We start from the raw sequence: 20,855 nt of genomic DNA, 5'->3' as shown, positions 1-20,855 counted from the left end.
GCATTAAAATAGTTTCAGGCACCTGCTTCGGGTATGAAGGCAGGTTGTTAATTGCTGCATACTGACTTGTTTTCATTGATATATAATATTACATCGTTGTTGTCTTTGACAGTCTGCTGATGTTTGTGAGCAGATCCTGAGAGTGGTGAGCAGATCTAACAAACTGGAAGAGCTAGTACTGGAGAATGCCGGTCTTAGAACGTAGGTCCATTTTTTCTCATAGAGGCAGATATGCAAAAAGAAAATACCAGATGTGTATTACATTGTCCAATAAATATGGCATCTTCCCTTCCCTTTGCATGCTTGTGCCTTTGCATGGTTAGTTAAGCGCTACATGCAGAAGCAAAGCCACCCTTAATGTAAAAGAGAATTGGTACATAGTGGCAATGTTGTACACAGCTTCCCAAATTCTATGCTCATTCTTTTTAAGTAGTCATTTCATAATAAGCCCTTAAATATGGTGTGATGCAACTTTGCAAGCCTTAATATAACCCTCTGTTTTATGGTTGTTGTTTTTCTTAAAGAGATTTTGCACAGAAACTGGCCAATGCCCTATCCCATAATCCCAACTCAGGACTTCATACAATTAACCTTGCTGGGAACCCCCTGGAGGACAGAGGTACTGTAGCACTTAAATTTTCTCCATTCCTAATACATGCCCAATAAGAAGATTAGTGTGGTTTCATTCATCTTTTGTCTGAACAATACAACATTTTGTCTGATGTCATTGCTTTATAAATATCCTTTGTTCACAAATGTCTGAGGATCTGGTCACTGTCCCTTTAAACTGCAAATCATGTTTAGTAGTTATAAAAGGTAAAGGTACCCCCTGACTGTTAGGTCCAGTCCCGAACGACTCTGGGGTTGTGGCGCTCATCTCGCTCTATAGGCCAAGGGAGCCGATGTTTGTCCGCAGACAGCTTCCGGGTCATGTGGCCAGCATGACTAAGCCGCTTCTGGTGAACCAGAGCAGTGCATGGAAACACCGTTTACCTTCCTGCCGGAGTGGTACCTATTTATCTACTTGCTCTTTGACATGCTTTCAAACTGCTAGGTGGACAGAACTGGGACTGAGCAACAGGAGCTCACCTGTCACGGGGATTCGAACCGCCAACCTTCTGATCGGCAAGCCCTAGTCTCTGTGGTTTAGACCACAGTGCCACCTGTGTCCCTTAGTAGTTATAGTGGCCATAAATTTAATTAAGACTAGCTTTGTTCTGATTTCACAAAAATTGCTGGCATTTAAGTAAAAAACAATAGCGGGTAATTAGTTTGGAACTGAGGTAGGAATTAAGAGGCCACAAATGTTGTATTTTTCAAAGTCTTTAGAATTACCATAATATTCACCCTAGGGAGAAGTGTTGCTCTTTTGAGTAAATAATACATTTGCGTCTGGTAATATGAGCTTAAATATTAGCATATCATACAATTTGGGTGAAAGAGGAGGTCCGTTCTGTCATCAGTATAGTAAGCATTTAGAGCAGCCAGTCAGGACAGAAATAATGAATGATAAGCTTATCACTGTTCTGCATAGCACTGAATCATGTTTCAGTCCCAGGGATTCAGTTTCAGTTCTAGGAAGTGTCAGTTAAGTAATTTGGTGGGCTTGGATACTTGCCCATCACCTCGTTTCCTGTTCCTTCCTTAAATCTAAATATTAAAACCTCGTTTGCACATTATCAAAGGGTAGGAATTCTCATTAACTTTCTCACACATTCCACATACATATTAGCATGCACTCTTTTTGTTAAAAATACTCATTTCATATAGGAAATTGCTGTGATCTTCTATTCTGGGATAAAAGAGATGCCGAAATACCGTATATTCCAGCGTATAAGACGACTGGGCATATAAGACGATGCCCAACTTTTCCAGTTAAAATATAGAGTTTGGGATATACTCGCCGTATAGGAATAGGCGCATAAGACCCGGCGCATAAGATGACCCCCGACTTTTGAGAAGCTTTTCCTGGGTTAAAAAGTAGTCTTATATGCAGGAATATACTGTATATTTTATTTTTACCATTAGTGTTTAGCTTTACGGGAATGTGTTCCCAGTAAGTGCACTTAGGGTCATGTCTTGATGGCATATCTGCTGTCAAATCCATCATATTTTTACCAGTTTAACTTTTTTATGGTTCCGTCCCAAATAATTTTGAAAATTCTACTCAGTGTGGCGAAACGTTTTAGTTGCAAACCTTTAGCCCATCCCAAACTACAGTTCCCAGGGTAGCCTTACGGGATGAAAGTGATTATTCTGATAATTACAGTGAAGCGTAGATGTGTCGTAATTAATGGCTAAGGCATCATTATATATCTTTTGTCTGTGGATGTGCAAGGCACTTCCCTTGTTTCTCCACTTAGCCTTATAGTAGCCATGCAAAATAGAAGGCTGTCCCGTTTTGCAAAAGCAACTTGTCAGAAGCCAAACTATGCATCTCTGTATGTGCAGTGCTTTGAACCCAGCTTTTGAGGTCCAAACATACTGTTGTGTCAACTGGACCACACTGTACGTCAATATTAAAACATGAATATATACGATGTAAGCACTTCCCCATTTCTAGTGTGAGCCTTTGTTGTCTTTCGTTCTTCTACAGGTGTGTCCTCACTAAGTATTCAGTTTGCCAAACTACCAAAGGGACTGACACAATTAAATCTATCAAAAACCTCACTATCGCCTAAAGGTATGTTCAATAAATGTACAAGTCATTATGGCACATTAGCTTTTGTTTTCCCTTCTGTCATCTGAGTGCTTACTCCAGTTCAAAACTTTTCATTCATCATCAGGCAGGCAAAATAGAGCTGACAATGTTTTGCAACACATTTTTTATGAGCTGTTGCCCCATTGGATGTTGTAGTCTAGACCATCAGGATTAATTGAGCTCCAGTTCAGTAGCAGTTGTCATCACAAGCAGGCTCTAGGTGTAGTCCCGGTGGCGCGGGCCGCCGGCCTGGTAGGGGGGGGGGCGCTGCGCGCCAAAGCTGCGCAGAAGCCATGCTGCGCACAGCGAGGGCGGGGGCGCCGGAGCGAACTCCGCGCCTCAGTGCCAGGGCGCCCGACCTGCTTGAGACGGCCCTGATCACAAGCACTGCATAAATACACAGGTAGAGTCGCAATGAGTCTGCTCAGCACAGTGCATGATTTGCATGGCAAGTAGAATAATAGAATTGTAGAGTTGGAAGGGACCCCAAGGGTCCTCTAGTCCAACCCCCTGCAATGCAGGAATCCCAGCTAAAGCATCCATGGCAGATGGCCATCCAACCTCTGCTTAAAAAGGTGGTGGAGGTGGAGAAAAGTGGAGGATGTGTCTGAATGGCAGGTCAAGGCAGATGAAGGAACTGCAGTTGCAGAGGAAACCTTAATGTTGTGTTTGCCATTTTTAAGGCTTTCTTTCTGCACATTCTGTTTAGAATCAGGTACAGGATGCTTCCAAGCACCACACCTTAAACTATAATCACTATACTAGGTCAGCCCTTCAGTGTTCTTACAAGATGCTAGCAAACTCAAATAGCTCTCCTAACAAAAACAAATTCTATTGAGCACTTATGTCTGTCTCTGTATGTGAGATCCTCTTCTTACAAAAACCGTGATTCTCCCTCTCTCTGTGTGTCTCTAAAAAAAACTCTTCAATCTTGTCTCTTAAAGCTTTGTGGCTTTCTGCCTAGCTTATCTTCTAAAACATTCGCTTGGCTTAAGGACAACACTTCATTGCTTTAGCCATGGTTGGAAAATTTAATCGGAAGCCTAAAGGCTGAATTTTATTACAATTAAAGATTAGATGCAGAAACTGGTTGTGCTTATCACCTGTAAATTCATCCCAGGAGTATACAGAAGTGGGTCTCTTTTCCCTTAGCCTGGCCCTCCACGCACTTTTCAAGAGAGATAATTAAAAACGGTGAATTTCTGTTTGAAGAAAGCTTGGTAGCCATTTCTTTTTAGGAATTAAAAAAATGCATGTAATTTGAAATATCGCATCAGGATTTCCACTGAATTTTACAGTGCAACCTCTTCAGATATATATATATATATATATATATATATATATATATATATATATATCATAAGATAGATCTCTGGTGAATCTTCATATCACCAGAACGCATACCCAGGAATAATCTACTGCAGGACAGACCTAGAAGGGGAAATGGCAGACCACCACTTGTTGCATGCAGTTGTCAACTGAAACTACTCAAATGTATCATCAGGGATCTATAGCACTTCCCTCTCACGAGTCTTGCTTACTTACCAAGAGGCCCCCACCTCCAGCCTAAAACAGCTACTCCCAAAAAAACAACAGAACACATAATAGTAATATGGGCACAGACAGGGGCGTCTTAAGCACCCCTCGCGCCATGGTGCGCCGGATCTCTCCAGCGCCCTCCCGCCCCGTTTCCCAGTGCGGTGGGCGGGCGGGCAGGCACAGCGCGATCTCTCCGGTGCCCTCCCGCCCCGTTTCCCAGCGCGGTGGGCGGGTGGGCGCAGCGTGCAGCCGGCCAGCGGGCGGGCGCAGCTCGCGGCACCCTCCTGGCAGGCTGGCGCCATGGTGCCCTGCGCCACCCAGCCTATACGTAGGGCCGGCCCTGGAGCACAGAGACCCAGATGCTAGCCCTGCGCCCATGTCCAATCCAGAAACACTATAACAGGACATAATAATGTTATCCAGAACTGAGTAAATAGCATAAGATCCTTTGCCAAATAATGTTTGTAATCACATGCTTGCTCTTGAGTTCCTTATTTGTGCTCCTTTTCATGGTTAATTGCAATGCATGTTTTGACTTGCAGCTTCATTTTTGGTTGTCCTAGATCTGCTTTCTGGAGCACAGCAATTAAGAGGGGTTTTTTTTAAAAAAAATGCTTTTCTTAATAAATTATAACATTGCATGCTGTGATGTTTCATTTTTATTCCAATCTTCCTAATGTTACTTTCCCCCACGCTGCTGTCTCTAACTTGAAGCAGCCTTAATCTCTTATCAGATTCTGAAAACTTAATTCTTCTGCAGAATCTTCCCTGGATCACTAAAGCTTCACTTCCTCTGTGCTACCAATTCATTCCCATCTAACCCATTCCCATGCTACCTTTTTTAAAATTTCCATTTAGCCTATAAACCTGTTGAATACAGACTGGAGATCTTTGGTAGCCTGCACAGTACCTATCACTCTTTTCTTTCTTTGTGAAATGGTTGATCGTGTTTCAAAAGGATTGTAACAATTCCATATAGCAGCCACATTTATGACCTTAAGAAAGGAAATGTTTATTTTCTGAGATCAGCCTCCCACAGACTTTTGCATTACTTGTTTTTTCATCTTAATAATAATAATAATAATAATAACAATAATAATAATAATTTATTTATACCTTGCCCATCAGAATATGCTCAGCATTTGGGAAGCATAGTCTCTCCAGCAGTGCTGTTATCTTAAATATTCATTGCTGTTCATGTTCTTTTGATGAAGTGCAGAACAGGAAATCATTAAATTTTTCATAGAAACTGTATATTTGCAGAGTGTATGTTAATACTTTACTGAGCACAACCAAGGCAAATGTTGACCATTTTGTTGCAGGGGTAAACAGCCTTTCTCAATCACTGACTGCCAACCAGCTTTTAGCTACCACGCTGACCCACCTTGATCTCTCAGGGAACATTCTTCGGGGTGATGATCTTTCAGTAGGTGCTACTTTTTTCTGCTTCCTAAACAAATCTGTTGTGTTAAAGCAATCGGTAAAGTATATACCAGTGAAGACAGCATTGCAAAAAAAAAATCGGGAATAGCAGAAAGCACATTCGTTTCCCCAAGTCGCCTAATTTTAGACAGTCTGCCAATCGAATGTGTCATGTGAACCACCTGTTAGTTCCAATCCTTGATGTGCATAACAATCTATAGGAACGAAAGGAATAAGTCCCCTGAGGTTGTCAGCCATCTTCCATTACTTTCCTTAATCTGTGAAGAAAGCAACATAGCAAGCACCCTAACCTATGGCTCAGGTTGTTGTTGAAGATAATATGGGCTGGTTCACCTATCATAGTAAACCAGAGTTAATGGCTTACCATGAATGAGCAGATCACTTTGACTTTGTTCCTCCATGAGCAAGAGAACCCTTGGTTTAGTATCATGTCCGAACCAGATTTCATGCTTTATTTCACCAGTGGTGGATCTTGCGTTCTCAAATTTTAGCAGCACCTCCAACAAAAGAAGAACGGATACAAAAACTTACGGAATATGCAGAAATAGCGAAACTTACCGGAAACATAAGAAATCAGGATAACAAACTTTTTATAAAAGAATGGAAATGGTTTGTTGAACATTTACAAACAAATTGTAAACAGATAAGGACAGTGGCAGGATTCATAAGTATATAATTAAAGTAGATGAATAAAAGAATAAGTTAGAATATGCAGAAAATGATAAAAAATAAATTTAAGGAACCGTACAAAGAGGAGGAAGGAAGTCGAGTTTTGAAAAGTTAAAATGACTGTAAAACTTCTGAAATGTATGAAACTGAAAATCATTTTAAAAATAATCAGCGGCACCCTGTGCAGTTCAAAAATTTGGCACCCCCTTGCCTCTCGCCAGGGGAAAACACTAGTTTCTTTCAATACCAGTAATATACCGTATTTTTCCGTCTATAAGACGCCCCCTATTTGGGGGGACTCGGATTTAAGAAAATGGGGGAGGTGGTCCTGTGTATAAGATACCCCCTAATTATTGACATTATTGTTTAGGGGGGGGGACCTAGTCTTATACATGGAAAAATACGGTACTTCTCATTGTAAGATGGAGGGGAAGGGATGTGTACTTCTGTTCATTGCAGAATCCCTTTCAGCTGAGTGCAGCTACTCCTGTGTCAGAAAGGCTAGAAGTGGAGGGAAGGTTTTGGCTTCCTCAGTATGTCCTCTCTTTAACCCTGCCTCAATAAATTCAGTGGACGTCACTATCAGGAAAAGTGAATGAAACTGCTTTTGAGGGCAGAGTTTGCTCTCTCTAAATTGTGACGCAGTTTGAAGTTGGCTTGCTTTGCCCCTGGTATAGAATCCAGCGATTGCCCTGTGGGCCGAAAAGCAGGGTAGCAATTTTGCTTTCTTCCACCCCAATCATAGGTTCTATGCTGGGAGTAGCCAATGTGGTGTCCTTATAGGGATTTGCAGTCCTTCAGGAAAAAAGAAAGAAAGCAGCTCTTCTCTTAATTTAGCTGCTTTTTTTCTGTGAACTGCAACACCTTGACAAATAACATGGCCCATGTCATCCCCTTCCCTTTTTTTATGAGAGTGTTTATTCATGCATACATGTATATATAGCTCTCAGATTTTCAAGCTATTAAATTATTTCTGAAATGCCTTGTGGGAATTAATTCTGGGTGGAGGATGCAGCTGAATTACTAGATCCAGTTGCAATTTAATAGCTTACTATTTGGCTGAAAGGTAGCTGGTATTCTAATCTACTTTGTAATTAAAAATAATGGTTCCTTGAAACTGGGTAGTTAATTGATTATTTAAAACTGAGGCATGCATGTGTTAAGGCTATTATTTGATCTTATGTAGGCACTGGTTTTTTCCTTAGTACTTTCGAGGTATTTGGTATTTAAGGACCAGGATGTTGTGGTATCATAAGGGTGAAATAAGAATATTTGTCAGGGCAGCAGTTACTTACTTTTTTTTTTTTAATAAACATTTTTATTAGATTTTCCAATTTAAATATCCAATTATACAAATATCAATTAAACATTTTATCCAAATCTTCTGCCAAATTATACAAATTTATCAACTCCCCATGCTTTAGGCTAGCCCTCTTATAACGCTGCAGTTCTTTCCCACTGGGCAGCAGTTACTTTCAAGATCAAAAAAAGTGGATATGAATACTAGAAGAAAACTGAAGCTTATTTTTAAAATTTTCTCTTTCTGTCTCTCCCTTATAGTTCCTGTATAATTTTTTGGCCCAGCCAAACGCGATTGTTCATCTGGATTTATCCAACACAGAGTGTGCGTTAGACATGGTAATAATTTACTAAAGTGAAGTCCAGTTTTTCTGTTTCAGATTGGCTTATGTGTAAAATTACTACCGCATCTTCTTATTTATGATTTAGATGTGTGGAGCCCTTCTCCATGGCTGCCTTCAGCATCTTGCCACCCTCAACTTATCCAGAACAGTTTTTTCTCACAGGTCAGCATTTATCGTTATTTGTGTAAATTAGATACTGTATCATGAACCTCCCCCTCGCCCCCCCCCAAAAAAATCTTAGAGAGCTGAAAAACACTGTATCTGGTGAAATGATATTACAGCACTTGTAAACGAAAGCATTTAGGTTGTATGCACTGCGAAACTGGATTACAGTAAATGACAGTGTAGGTAAATAAGGCTGGAAACTATGAGGGTGAAAAAGGAATAAAAAAGTTGGAGAATCTTGCTGGATGGTGTAACTCTGTGGTGATTTGGGGAGGTGTATGCCACGTGCAATGATTTCTGTATATCATGTGATAACTGTGTATGAAAAGTCATTTGTAAAGTATCTCTTGTACATGTTACGGTTGCCTCTTACCTCTGCCATGCTAACTATACTTGAAAAGGGAACATTTAAGTGTCATTTGGTAGGGCTAGGCAAAGAAAAAGTGAAACAGCTGGGTGTGCATGGTTGCTCACATATTGAATGTGTGTAAATGGGGGGGCGGTTGCCTGTATCATTAAAATATGTGCGTTACTATAAGTTTATTTTTAGAGGGTCATATCCAGTGCTGCAGCTCTGCTTGTTCAAGGGAGTTTTGTGAGCAGAGTTCTCTCTTCCTCTCTCTCTTCCTCTTCCTGTCCCTCCAGCCCCAACATGCACTCAAATTCATCTCCAGAAGAGTGTGGGACCCTTCAGAGCAGATATTGGTGGTAGAGGGGAGGAAACTGAAGTTCTGTAGCACCAGCCCACACTGGATAGCACCCAGTGGTTCCTGTTTGTTTTCTGCTGCTTGATGCTTGTTGAACTACCGTAGACATTTGAGACGGATGAATTAATGCTATTATTGCATTTTGATAAGTGTTAGCAATTGTATCTCTTTGGATTGCAAACATACGTAACAATGATCACAAGCCTTATGTGGGAAACAGCAGATTTAGGAGCAGATCTTAGAGAGGTTTGGGGATGTTGACTTCTATCTGCTTGTTGCTTTACAGAAAGGGCAAGGAAGTACCCCCATCCTTCAAGCAATTTTTCAGCAGTTCCCTTGCTTTGATGCAAATCAACCTTTCAGGGACTAAACTTCCTCCTGAGCCGCTAAAGTAAGTGTGCTATGAATTTTGTCGTAAGATTTTAAATTGCATTGTGATGCTCTCTTATGTAAATTTATGAATAGGCAGGAAAGTTGATAGTAGGGTGTGTTGATTTCATATGAATAAAATAGACCAAAAAAATGTTCTGCAGATTTTGGCTTATAAATAGTCATGCATTTGATTCCCTGCAGTGTTATGTGTTTTCTTTACAGTTCCTGTTTTATGAATAGTAAAATTACTCAGTTCTTTCGTGTTCAGTTTAATTTGCTTGATTTTTTGATGTTTGAGTATTTAATTAATAAATGTTATACTTTAATTGTGTTTAACTGAAAGGTGTTAGAACTTACTGACTCGGCTTAGATCATTCAGGACACTGCAGACTCATGTGGTCCCTCTTCCCTTTTGCTAACTATCATTTTATAATAGGTCCTAGACAAACTTTATCCCAGTAGCCACCATATTCAAACCATAGAGGAGACGACCTGTATACAGGAGGGAGCAGAAGAAGTGTGCCAGCCTATGGAGACACTTCCAAACCATGTTTTAATTATACAGTGTATTCTAAATAGGATGCAGTGCATTTAGTTATCGTACGTTGCCAATGCCTTTCAGTAAATATTTTTTAAAAATTCCTTCAGTAGCACCTTAAAGACCAACTAAGTTTTTATTTTGGTATGAGCTTTCGTGCATGCACATGAAAGCTCATACCAAAATAAAAACTTAGTTGGTCTTTAAGGTGCTACTGAAGGAATTTTTTTATTTTACTTCGACCCAGACCAACACGGCTACCTACCTGTAACCAGTAAATATTTTGTTTGTTTGTTTTAAAATGTATCCTGCTTTCCACCATGTAGTTCTTAAAGAGGCATCCTACAACAACACATACAATATACAAAAAATATATATAACAGGAATTTCTCTTGTGACTTGATTGCCATTCTAGTGTTCCATAAGAATTCGAATTCATTTTTCAGAGCACTCTTACTGGGTCTCGCTTGTAACCAAAATGTGAAGGAGGTGTTTTTAGATCTGAGCAGCTGTGAGGTAGGAAATGCTTACAATCTATAATGTCATGATTATATTGTTCTCCTTAAACATAATGGTTTCTGTATATTTTGTGTTGGCCATGCTGAAGAAGCAATAAGCCAATTTTAAAACCTGTTGCACATTCACAGAACATGCCTGGCCTTGTGTACAAGTGCACCCATTGTACAGACATGCATCTGTTATGCTGTGATTTTCTGAACAGCAGCAACAAAAATGGCAATCTGTTTTGAAACTGAGGAAATTCAGATGAAGGTCTATTATTATTATTATTATTATTATTATTATTATTATTATTGCCTTGCTGTTGAAAGAGTCAGTGTAAGCAAAACTGAAAAAGGTTATATTAGTTCAGGGTTTCCCAAACTTGTGTCTCCAGCTGCCTTTAGACTACTTCCATCATCCCTAGCTAGCAGGACCCCAGTGGTTAGGCCCTCTGTGCATGACAGTAGACTTCTTGATGCTGTTGAAAACTTGTGAATGTTTCGTTTTCATCAGGAGTACAATTAGTTTTCAGCTGCCCAGTTTAAATATCCCAGTGCCAGCCCAGCTTCTTACAAACAAGAAGCCAGAGTACAGTCAGTACCTTTCCTAGTTTTATCTGATTCTGAGAGGAATGTATTAATATCAAGCAGGATCTCAGCTTTGCCTCTTCTTATTGGCTGCTTGGCCCTCTTAGTCTACGCAACAGAGACAAGGCTCCATCATGCTTAGAAAGAAACAAATATTTCCTTTCTTCACCTCTTCAGTTTTATCTTGTGACTAACTGCTGACTTACTAACTCTGATCCAAAACTTCGTTGCTATGTACTGCTGATTTAATTGCAGAAAATACTTCTATTTTAGTTGCTCAGCTCTGATGTATTTTAACTTTCCCCCCCCTCCTGCTTCCATTAGCTTGGTCACTGTGTAAGTACACATCATTTATTACTTGCAACCCCTCAACTATTAACCCCAAAGCAGCTCACTTCCTGCCTATCCACTACACATGTTCCCTTTGCAGTACATCTTTTTAATTGCTGATACTTGGGCGCAGGAGAGGTTTGGTTGTTTTATTACAGAATGTGTCATACTTTCATAGAATAGGTTAGGGAGTTCTGAAGCTGATCACTGCCTAGATCAGGGAGAATTGGGAAGCTATTTTGAACTTAATGAAAGGAGAAGCAGGGTATTGGATGTAGTTTGTATCTTCTTCTTCTTCTTCTTCTTCTTCTTCTTCTTCTTCTTCTTCTTCTTCTTCTTCTTCTTCTTCATCCTCCTCTAGAGCATACACTTTGTCATGAGATATTATTCCTGTTTGATAGGGTAGCAATTAAACAAAACGCTAACAGCTACTTTCAGAAAAAATGAAGTACTTCAGCTTTATTCATACTGTACTGTAGTTCACATTATTTGCAAACCTCTGCTTTCCACATTCTCAGCACTCCCTCAATGAAAAGGTATCTAATTTTTTCTTTCCCCCCTCTAGCTAAGATCAGGAGGTGCACAGGTTTTAGAAGGATGCATAGCAGAAATACATAATATCGCCAGCCTTGATATTTCAGACAATGGTAAGGGCTCCTATAAGTCTGCACAGAGGACTAAGGAATGTGGGTGATTTATGGTGTGATCCTATGCTATGATGTGATCCTTTACTTGCAAGTAGACTGCATACCTGATGGGACTTGCTTTTCAGTAAATATTAATATCAATAAACCATTTGGTTGTAATTCTAAAAATAATTATTTGGACAAAACTCTAATTGAAAGCAAGCTTACTCCCTGAGCAAACATAGCATTGAGCAGTAAGTCTGCTTTCATTATATAATAGGCTATTTGGGGGGGGGGTTGAAGAACAGGGTAATTAAGTATGCAATCAACCTCCTTATTTTCCCACAAAACCCTTAAAAGCCTAATGCTGAAATAAACTTCTGTCAGATGTTCTTTTCTAGTCTAGACACACAGCCAAACACTTGTTGCATCATTTTATTCTCCTGCTAATAATCTTCTTGCGCAGCAGTTATTGAACCCATTCAAAATAGGGCTAGGCTGGGTCAAATTGTTGGAGAATTATATTGCTATTCAAAGCAATTAAAATGAGCTAAACAATATATTGTGGCCATAACTCTCAAAAGAATGAAAGAGTTCCTTTGCTTAAACACATAACTGTCTGCATAGCAGCCATTATGCTGAGAGCCCAAGTACCTATTGTGCATGTAACCGATGCTCAATGTTTGCTTTCCTGGGACTTAAGGAAAAGCATCTTCAGGAAATTGGCAATTTGAAGTAAATAAGCCACTTAACCCTTTCTCCACCTACTTGTTTCCTTTTAAAAATTGTCTTCTAAAACGGCTTTTCCATAGGAAAATAAAGGGCTAGATCACATTTTTCATCCACCAAAGCATGTGCTCTTGCTAATTAAGGAAACCGGTGTGAAAGTACTCTCTAACTATAGAACTATAGATTATGGCCACCTCATGAGAAGAGAAGACTCCCTGGAAAAGACCCTGATGTTGGGAAAGATTGAGGGCACTAGGAGAAGGGGACGACAGAGGATGAGATGGTTGGACAGTGTTCTCGAAGCTACGAACATGAGTTTGACCAAACTGCGGGAGGTAGTGGAAGACAGGAGTGCCTGGCATGCTATGGTCCATGGGGTCACGAAGAGTCGGACACGACTAAACGACTAAACAACAAACTATAGATTGAAACCCCCGTGACAAAATGCATTTCATCTGGTTCCTTGCAGGCCTGGAATCTGACCTTTCAACCCTTATAGTCTGGCTTAGTAAAAACCGATCAATAAGACACTTGGCATTAGGAAAAAACTTTAACAACATGAAATCCAAGTAAGATTTTTATTTATTTGTGGTTTTTTGAAAAATGGAATAATCAATAAAAACTGCTGATTTCACTTTTTCTCTTGCTTGTTGCCTCTTTTAGAAATCTGTCCCCTGTACTTGATAATTTAGTACAAATGATTCAAGATGAAGATTCGGTGAGTATCATTACCCTACTACTTTAAAGTTGTCTTAAACACCACCACCTCTCACCTGCAGCTTTTAGTCAACAATATATACTAGGTGAAAGCATTATTCAGGTTTATTTTTTAACCATTTCAAATTTATATAGCAAACAATGAGCTATGCATTGGGCGGGCGGGGGGGGGGGGGACACAACCTTTTTTTTGAAAGTGTTGAAACATTTTAAGATTCTATGCAGGGTCTGATTGATTTTTGGGCTACACTTGTGCTTTATAGATAGTAACAAATATTCAAAGGTCCATTTCCCTGCCTTTTTAACAACAGTTTCCCTTACTCCTGAGATCCAAATCCCATTCTACAGTTGTTTGGGGTTGTTGTCATGAGGTCATACGAAGTTTACCTGCTCACCATAAAAAGCTTGTTTTTCGTTTTTAGCTCCAAAGAATATGGAAATCAACAGTTTGAATGCTTTGGAATTGAGTGCAGAACGAGTGTGTGTGTGTGTGTCTGTCTGTCTGTCTGTCTGTCTGTCTGTCTCTATATCTATCTATCTATCTATCTATCTATCTATCTATCTATCTATCTATCTATCTATCTATCTTTACCGGTTCTCCTCCTACATCAGCCAAGCAGATGGCTGGCATTAACTACCAGCAGGACCAAACAGTTCCAGGTAGTACATAGCAACTAGCTGTTGGCATGGGAGTGTAGGTTCCACCCAGGGCTAAGTGAGACCATATAACTGCCAGGCTTCTTGCGAAAAATGAATTCTTCCTACTAACAGCAAGATCATTTGTATTCCATTTAGGCCAGGTGACCATTCATGTCCCCCATCCCTCATGGCTGAAACCTCTTTTGAAGTTGCTTCTGGGAAGGGGCAGTGGCAGCCAAAAGGCAGTATCAAAAGACATCAAACTTTGGGGTGGCACTTTGGCAGAGTTAAAGTTTGCTTGGGTCTTTAAGCGAATTTATGTTTGTTACAGTTTGCTTTTATATTTTTTCATTATTGGCATGCCACACGTAGCTAGGTATACCCATTAAGGAAGGAGGAGTTGAGTGAGAGTAGCAGGCGGAAGCTCATCCGGTTTTGCTCCATGAAAGTTTTGCCAATGTTGTCTCCTAACTTTCTCCTGTCTTTACTCAGAGGGGAAGGAGTGCAGTGGACGTATAAGTTTTTCATCTGTCAATTTAAAGGTTTTTTATTATATTTTTAGAACTGTCATTGATAACACTGAGGTTATGTTAAGTATTCATGCAAATACAAGTATGAAAACCTGTGCGTTTAACTTCTGAGAGACTTTTTAGAACTCCTGGAAACACTATTAGCGATTTAAATTTTGCAGGATCAAAAATTCCTCTGTTATATTGACTTAATCAGAGCTGTTTTCTGTTTTATTGTTTGTATATACATTTTTATTTCTATTTTATATTTTACAGGCTAATTTTAATACTAACTAGGCATCACCTTAGGTCCCCTAAGCTGCTTCAAAAAATCTAATCTGATTTCATGTGACCACTTGGACAGAATGAGCATTTGAAAAAACCTGAAAGATTCCTTGCAGTTCCCCCAAATGAGTAATTGGTTTTTATAGCCTATTGTTCTAATACAGAAACTGGATTTGTGCATGTTTTCCAGGGGTTTTGAACAACCTGGCTAATGGTGCCAATGATACCCTATTTCTAGAAGTGAGATTTTATTTGATGCTGAAATCTTAGTGTATTAATAAACCCTTGGAGCATCCTAATCAATAACTGCCAGTTCATGTCTCTCTTCTAGATATAATTGATCTCCAGACCCACATAGGATATAGTTCAGGGTTCTGTGATCTCTTGCTTTCAGAACTCAGAGCAAAGAATTGCCCTCTAAATTATCATTATATTAAACCTAATGTATCAAAGTATGACTCATCTCAGGCCAGTATTAATAAAAGTGCAGATTATTTGTCTTTGATTTTATTAGGCAACTAATGTCTCTGGACTGGACAACTGATAAGACCAGCAATATGGAGAAATATTCCAAACAAAATTACCACTGAACAGCTTTGAGCTATTTTTAACAACCATTTGTCCACTAATGCAGATTGATTTTTCTTTTATCCCTGTCTCTCCTTCAAATTCCCCCCAGGGACATTATGATGATGAGGGCAATTGTGATCTATTAAGCTCTAAATAGAACCATATTCCCAATTTTAGAGGACTAAGTCAAATTTTGGAGTCCAAGTCAGAAAGAAAGATCTTTTTGGGAACTGGAGAAGTCTCCTTCTAGGGATGAGTCAAATTACCGTAATTAGGAGGGTGCAACTTCACAGCCTTAAATAGGTAAAAAAATATTCCAGAGTTTTGTAATAATTTATCTCTTAGGGGTTTATTGGAATAGGGAAGGCAAAAAGGTCCCTTGAGTATCAGAGACGCATAGAAACAATCCTGAGCAACAAAAGGGGAAGAAATATCCACATTTGGACAATTGGAAAAGGGGAAGATAGTTATCTTCCCTCTATAGATAAACGACTTCAGTCTGCAGACAAACCTCTAATTTTCCTGGTGTTACATGATGGGAGCATGAAGTGTTGGAATGGGTTCCTTAAGAATGAAATAACTCTAATTTTGGAATTACAGTACTTGATGATACTTGGCACAGCACCTGGTTTCAAGTGCAGGAGTCAATTCAGGGTATAATTATGATAACAGAAACCCATGCCATTTTCACACACTACTCTGCATATTGGCATAGATGCTTTCATGCAGAGTAGTGTGTAAGAAGGTAGTCATATGAAATGGTATTTAAAGCCTTCATTTTTTTGGATTTGACAGACTGGTGCAATGTCCGTCTTAGGTTGACATAAGAATGTTTGGGAGTATTGGATCCATTCATTCTAAAATCCGATTTTTCATATAATATCATTAAGTCTTGAGGTTTTTATGATGTGGGTGTGCTTTATACCAATGACTATTTAGTGTCGAAAGACTAAAATATTAAAATAGTAGTGTGATCATTTGGCAGGCCCTATACAGGGTTTTTGAACAGCCAGATTAGGCAGAAACATTGGGCCTCTACCAGTCCCCTCATAAGGCCTAAGATTGATAAACACAGAGGCTTTCTTTTCAAGGATGCCTGGAGAGAATAGTTCTTTATTTTTCCATAGGCCCAACTACCACTATGACCAGGATAATTAGCTAATTGAGAGTCAATTGGATGCTGGAATAAATTGTGCTCTTTCTGAGACACTGATTGAAGACCAGATGTCCCACTTTAGTATGAAAGCAGAGAAAGCAGGTTTACAGAACAGGAAGGCCTTAGTCCGGAAGAAGGAATGCATCCACAGGAGAGATGTGGCGCTCTCAATGTTACTAGACTACAACGTTCATCATCCTCAAGCATTAGTCATCCTGGCTGAGCTAGTAGGAGCTGTTGTCCAACAATATCTGGAGGGCCACAGATTTCCCATCCCTTATGGTACATATTATTGAAGAGATAAGTTTATCCCTTGCTCACTTTCAGTAATGATGGTGAACTCCTGCATTCTGTTCCAATTAATGTTTTTTGAAATTTCCTCTGCCATGCACACTGTAAACAAGCATTGCTGAGCAGATTATTATTTCAGAAGGATGAGCTGTACCGTTACGGTTTTGTGCTAGAACCTACGACAGAAGCACGAAGCACCTCAATTAAACTTTTGCTACCTTTCCCAAGCACCAGGCTAATATGAAGCTAATGCTCTCTAAATTATGTGGCGAATAAAGTAAGGGCGCACTTGGAGATTAGGAGAATTAATACAGTAATTTGAGAGCTGTCATTTAAACTAAAACGGTTACATTTCTTTGTCAAGGACAGGCTTTTCAATTATGTAGTCACAGCGCATTGCCTTCCTAGTTTGCATAATGGCAAGCTCCAACTTAGCGCCATCCCTCTGGGTTTTTAATCTTACTGTATAGCAGTGGCAAGAAAATAATAATCTTTTCCAAACCATCTAGAGAATTTCTGCAGCATCTCTCTGTGTCTGTCTGTCTGTCTGTCTGTCTGTGTGTTGACAGTGAGCTGCAGATTCAGTTGCAGAGGGAATTTTATATTTCTAGATGCTGTCAAAAAAAAGCATAGCTATAACAAGAGGCCTTCTGGATCAGGCCAGTAGCCCATCCAGCATCCTTTTTTTAACAATGGCCAACTGGATGCCCAAGAGAAGCCCACAAGCAGGACTTCAGTGCAGTAGCACTCTTCCTGTCTATAATGTCTAGCAACTGATATATTGAGGATTAAGTTTTGTTAGCTGTGTGTTTTTCCTTTTAAAAGGTTAAAGCTTTTTACTCTATATCTCATGTGCACAAAAGACGAGGAGAAGGGAAGGGGACCTTGTGTGTCCAAAACAGCTCATTTGCAGCCATCTGCACCATGGTCTGGGCCCAGGGGTGGGGAATATGTGGCTTCCAGATGCTGCTGAACTAGAACTTTCATCCGCCCCGGAGGTTCGGGGGGGGGGGGAGGTGGGAGAGGTGGGGAGAAGTCTAATTATAAAAAGGACTGCCTCCGACTGTCCGTTCACTCTGGGACCTTCTCGTGGCAGGAGGAGGCCTGGGGATGGGGGGATAGGAGAAGGTGGATAATAAGTTAAAAAGAAAAAAGAGAAGAATGTTTTAGAAATATGAATAGTTTAAAATAATAGCTGGTTTAGATGATAATGATTGAAATTTGGATATATGAAAACTACTAAGGATAAAAACAACTTTAAAAATGAAACTCAGAAGGGTGGGATTTGAGGAAGTCCTCAAGACAATGTTAAGTAAAATATGACGTTAAAAAATATGTATACGTTTGTTTGTACCTTGTTTAAGTGTTTCTTATGTTATTTTCATCATTCTGTGTATTGTTTAGGATTTTTGTTTTGTGATGTATTTGTTTTGTTTTGTTTATGTTTTTGTTGTATGATGCCTTATTATAAAATGAATAAAAATTATTTTTTGGGGGGGGAAAAGAACTTTCATCTGCCCCAGCCAACTTGGCCAATGGTCAGGAATGATGGGAGTTGCACTTCAGCCACACCTGAAGGGCCACAGGTTCTCCACCCCTGATTTAGATGATGATATGAACCAGGCATGCACATTACAGTAGCTCCAAATAATAGGACGGAATGTATTGCTCTTAAGTAGTGTAAAATTCTACATTTGTAGCAGTTCACTTAGAACTTCCTGTGTGAAGGCGTCTTGTGCAGAACTGTGCTGCCGGTTGATCTAATGACGCTCGAAAGGGGGCATTTGGACTAGCATAAGGGGTAGTGCAGTGATATTGCCCGTTCTTTATTTACTCTGCAGCCCTTGCAGTCGCTGTCTCTAGCAGATTCCAAGCTGAAGACAGAGGTTACTATTATCATCAATGCTTTGGGCAGCAATACATCTCTTACGAAAGTGGATATTAGTGGAAACGGCATGGGAGACATGGGAGCGAAAATGCTAGCAAAGGCTCTTCAAATAAACACCAAACTCAGGTATTATGTGCATATTTAAACATAGCATCTTCCTTTACTTGAACGATGTCTGTCTTGCATGCCATAACCCATGCTTTGTTCGTGAGTTTCTTGCATATTGTCTAATCTCCCAAACCAAACATACAGATCTACTCTGTTCTAAATACTGGAAATGCTCTACTACTGATAGTGTTTAATACGTGTGCGTTCATTATTACTATTTTTTTAAAAAAACAACTTCATCAGTGCACCCATGTCTTTTCTATTTTCTCAACAGAACTGTTATATGGGACAAGAATAATATCTCTGCCCAGGGTTTCCAAGATATAGCAGTGGCTCTAGAAAAGTAAGTTTCATCCCGTTGTGTATTATACCAGTAATTGTCACAAAGATGGACCCAATTTTTGGTTTGTTAATGTTTTGATATTGCTTTGCAAAAATAGACAATGAATCATTTAGATCTGCATGTTCTGAATGGCAGAGGAATCCCTAATATTTACATTCTCTCATCCGTACTGAGATTCATTATCACTTTCTATCCTAATGTGTGGAATTAAAAAACAAAGAAACTAAAAAAGTCAAGTGGCCAGCTTAGGCACTTAATGCTTAAACGGTGCCATCTTGTTGAAGTTACAGTTAGTGAAAAGTTAACTGGCAGTACTGAGATCAATGGCAAACTTGGGGTGAGGAAATCCCTTCACTCTCTGGCATCCTGTTTATAATATGTGCTTTCTCTTCCATCTGCCGAGATAAATGAAAGGGGGGGGGGCTGCTCCTAAGATTGAGAATGAAATTATCTGACAGAAAGTGGAAATGTTGGTGCTAATACAACAGCTATGATTTTCTAAAGGTGACATCTTATTTACTGAGCATAGAAGTTCAGGTCACCTTCTGTCTCCTTCATGGGGCCCAGATATGGTCAGCAAAGGGAAGACAGCCTTTTATGTCAACATTGGTTAAGAGGTGTGTGTGTGTGTGTGTCACATCTTTATTAGAATATTCTCTTCCATAGGCTGATTAGCAGAACAAGTAATGTAACTAATTCTTCTGTTCTCAAGCTAGTTGTTTTTTGTATTATAAATTTTTTAGATAAACTATTTCTTTCTTCCAAAGTATCCCTTTTTTGGGAACAATAGAGTAAAAGAAGTACAATGTTTTCCTTTTGAACGGCATCAAAATGACTGGTTTGGGAGTTTTTAAAACTGTAAGAGTGAAGTTATATATTTGCTACAGAAATATGAAAACCATTATGAAGAACAATGAACAGTGTTGTATTCTCTCATCTTAATTACTTTGGTTCAATAGGGAGTGATTTATTGATGGTTGCACTGCAGGACTGAAAATGCAAAGTCTGGAATTGGGTTGAGATAATTATGAAAAAAACCCACTTGTTGTGCATTATGATGATTGGAATTTTCAGGACAGTATCAGGGCTGCAGGGTGGGAAATAACTCTTTAGAAATGTGTTATAAATCCAAGGGACAAAAACTCCAAGCATAGATTAGGATAACAGCAGTGAAAAATAAGTCAATATATAGCACAGGAAGAGGTCGAGACTCCCACAGTTACTGACATTTTGGTGGGTAGCATCATGTGTTCAATAAACAAAGGGCTATAGTTTTGCAAGCTAATTCTGCAGAAGCCTATGGATTTAGTCATATTTTTTAAGTAGGTTGTTATCCCTCATTCCAAAATTTTACAGTGGTACCTCAGGTTACAGACGCTTCAGGTTACAGACTCCGCTAACCCAAAAATAGTACCTCGGGTTATGAACTTTGCTTCAGGATGAGAACAGAAATCACACGGCGGCAGCAGGAGGCCCCATTAGCTAAAGTGGTACCTCAGGTTAAGAACAGTTTCAGGTTAAGAACGGACCTCCAGAACAAATTAATTTCTTAACCAGAGGTACCACTGTATACTGGAAAACTCAGCTTCCATATTTGCATGGAAGATCTAGTTGCTACATCTGTTGTCAGAAAACTTAAATAGGCTAGCAGTACACCTGTTGGCCATATGAGTTACGAGTAACATTGATTGATTGCTTAAATTTATTTTCTTCCTATTTCCTTGTTCTCTTTAAATAACATATATCCTGCATTACTTTATAAAAACATATAAATTATTGTATTATGCTGTTGCTCCAAG

General features: G+C 39.4%; 1 protein-coding gene across 2 annotated transcripts in view; it reads left to right on the top strand.

Annotated features, from left to right (window-relative positions):
• CARMIL1 (capping protein regulator and myosin 1 linker 1) overlaps nt 1-20,855 on the top strand; it is a 131,268-nt gene that overhangs the window by 64,831 nt on the left and 45,582 nt on the right. For both annotated transcript variants that reach the window (XM_035125236.2, XM_035125237.2), the window contains exons 10-22: nt 113-201; nt 525-619; nt 2,597-2,683; nt 5,563-5,666; nt 7,913-7,990; nt 8,081-8,157; nt 9,154-9,258; nt 10,224-10,293; nt 11,761-11,842; nt 13,020-13,119; nt 13,214-13,268; nt 18,559-18,731; nt 18,988-19,056. In XM_035125236.2, coding sequence (XP_034981127.2) covers nt 113-201; nt 525-619; nt 2,597-2,683; nt 5,563-5,666; nt 7,913-7,990; nt 8,081-8,157; nt 9,154-9,258; nt 10,224-10,293; nt 11,761-11,842; nt 13,020-13,119; nt 13,214-13,268; nt 18,559-18,731; nt 18,988-19,056 — 1,184 coding nt within the window. The remainder of the gene's footprint in view (nt 1-112; nt 202-524; nt 620-2,596; nt 2,684-5,562; nt 5,667-7,912; nt 7,991-8,080; nt 8,158-9,153; nt 9,259-10,223; nt 10,294-11,760; nt 11,843-13,019; nt 13,120-13,213; nt 13,269-18,558; nt 18,732-18,987; nt 19,057-20,855) is intronic.

The sequence above is a fragment of the Zootoca vivipara genome, chromosome 8, assembly GCF_963506605.1.
Source record: "Zootoca vivipara chromosome 8, rZooViv1.1, whole genome shotgun sequence".
NCBI lineage: Eukaryota > Metazoa > Chordata > Lepidosauria > Squamata > Lacertidae > Zootoca > Zootoca vivipara.
This window is presented reverse-complemented; position numbering and strand designations above follow the sequence as displayed.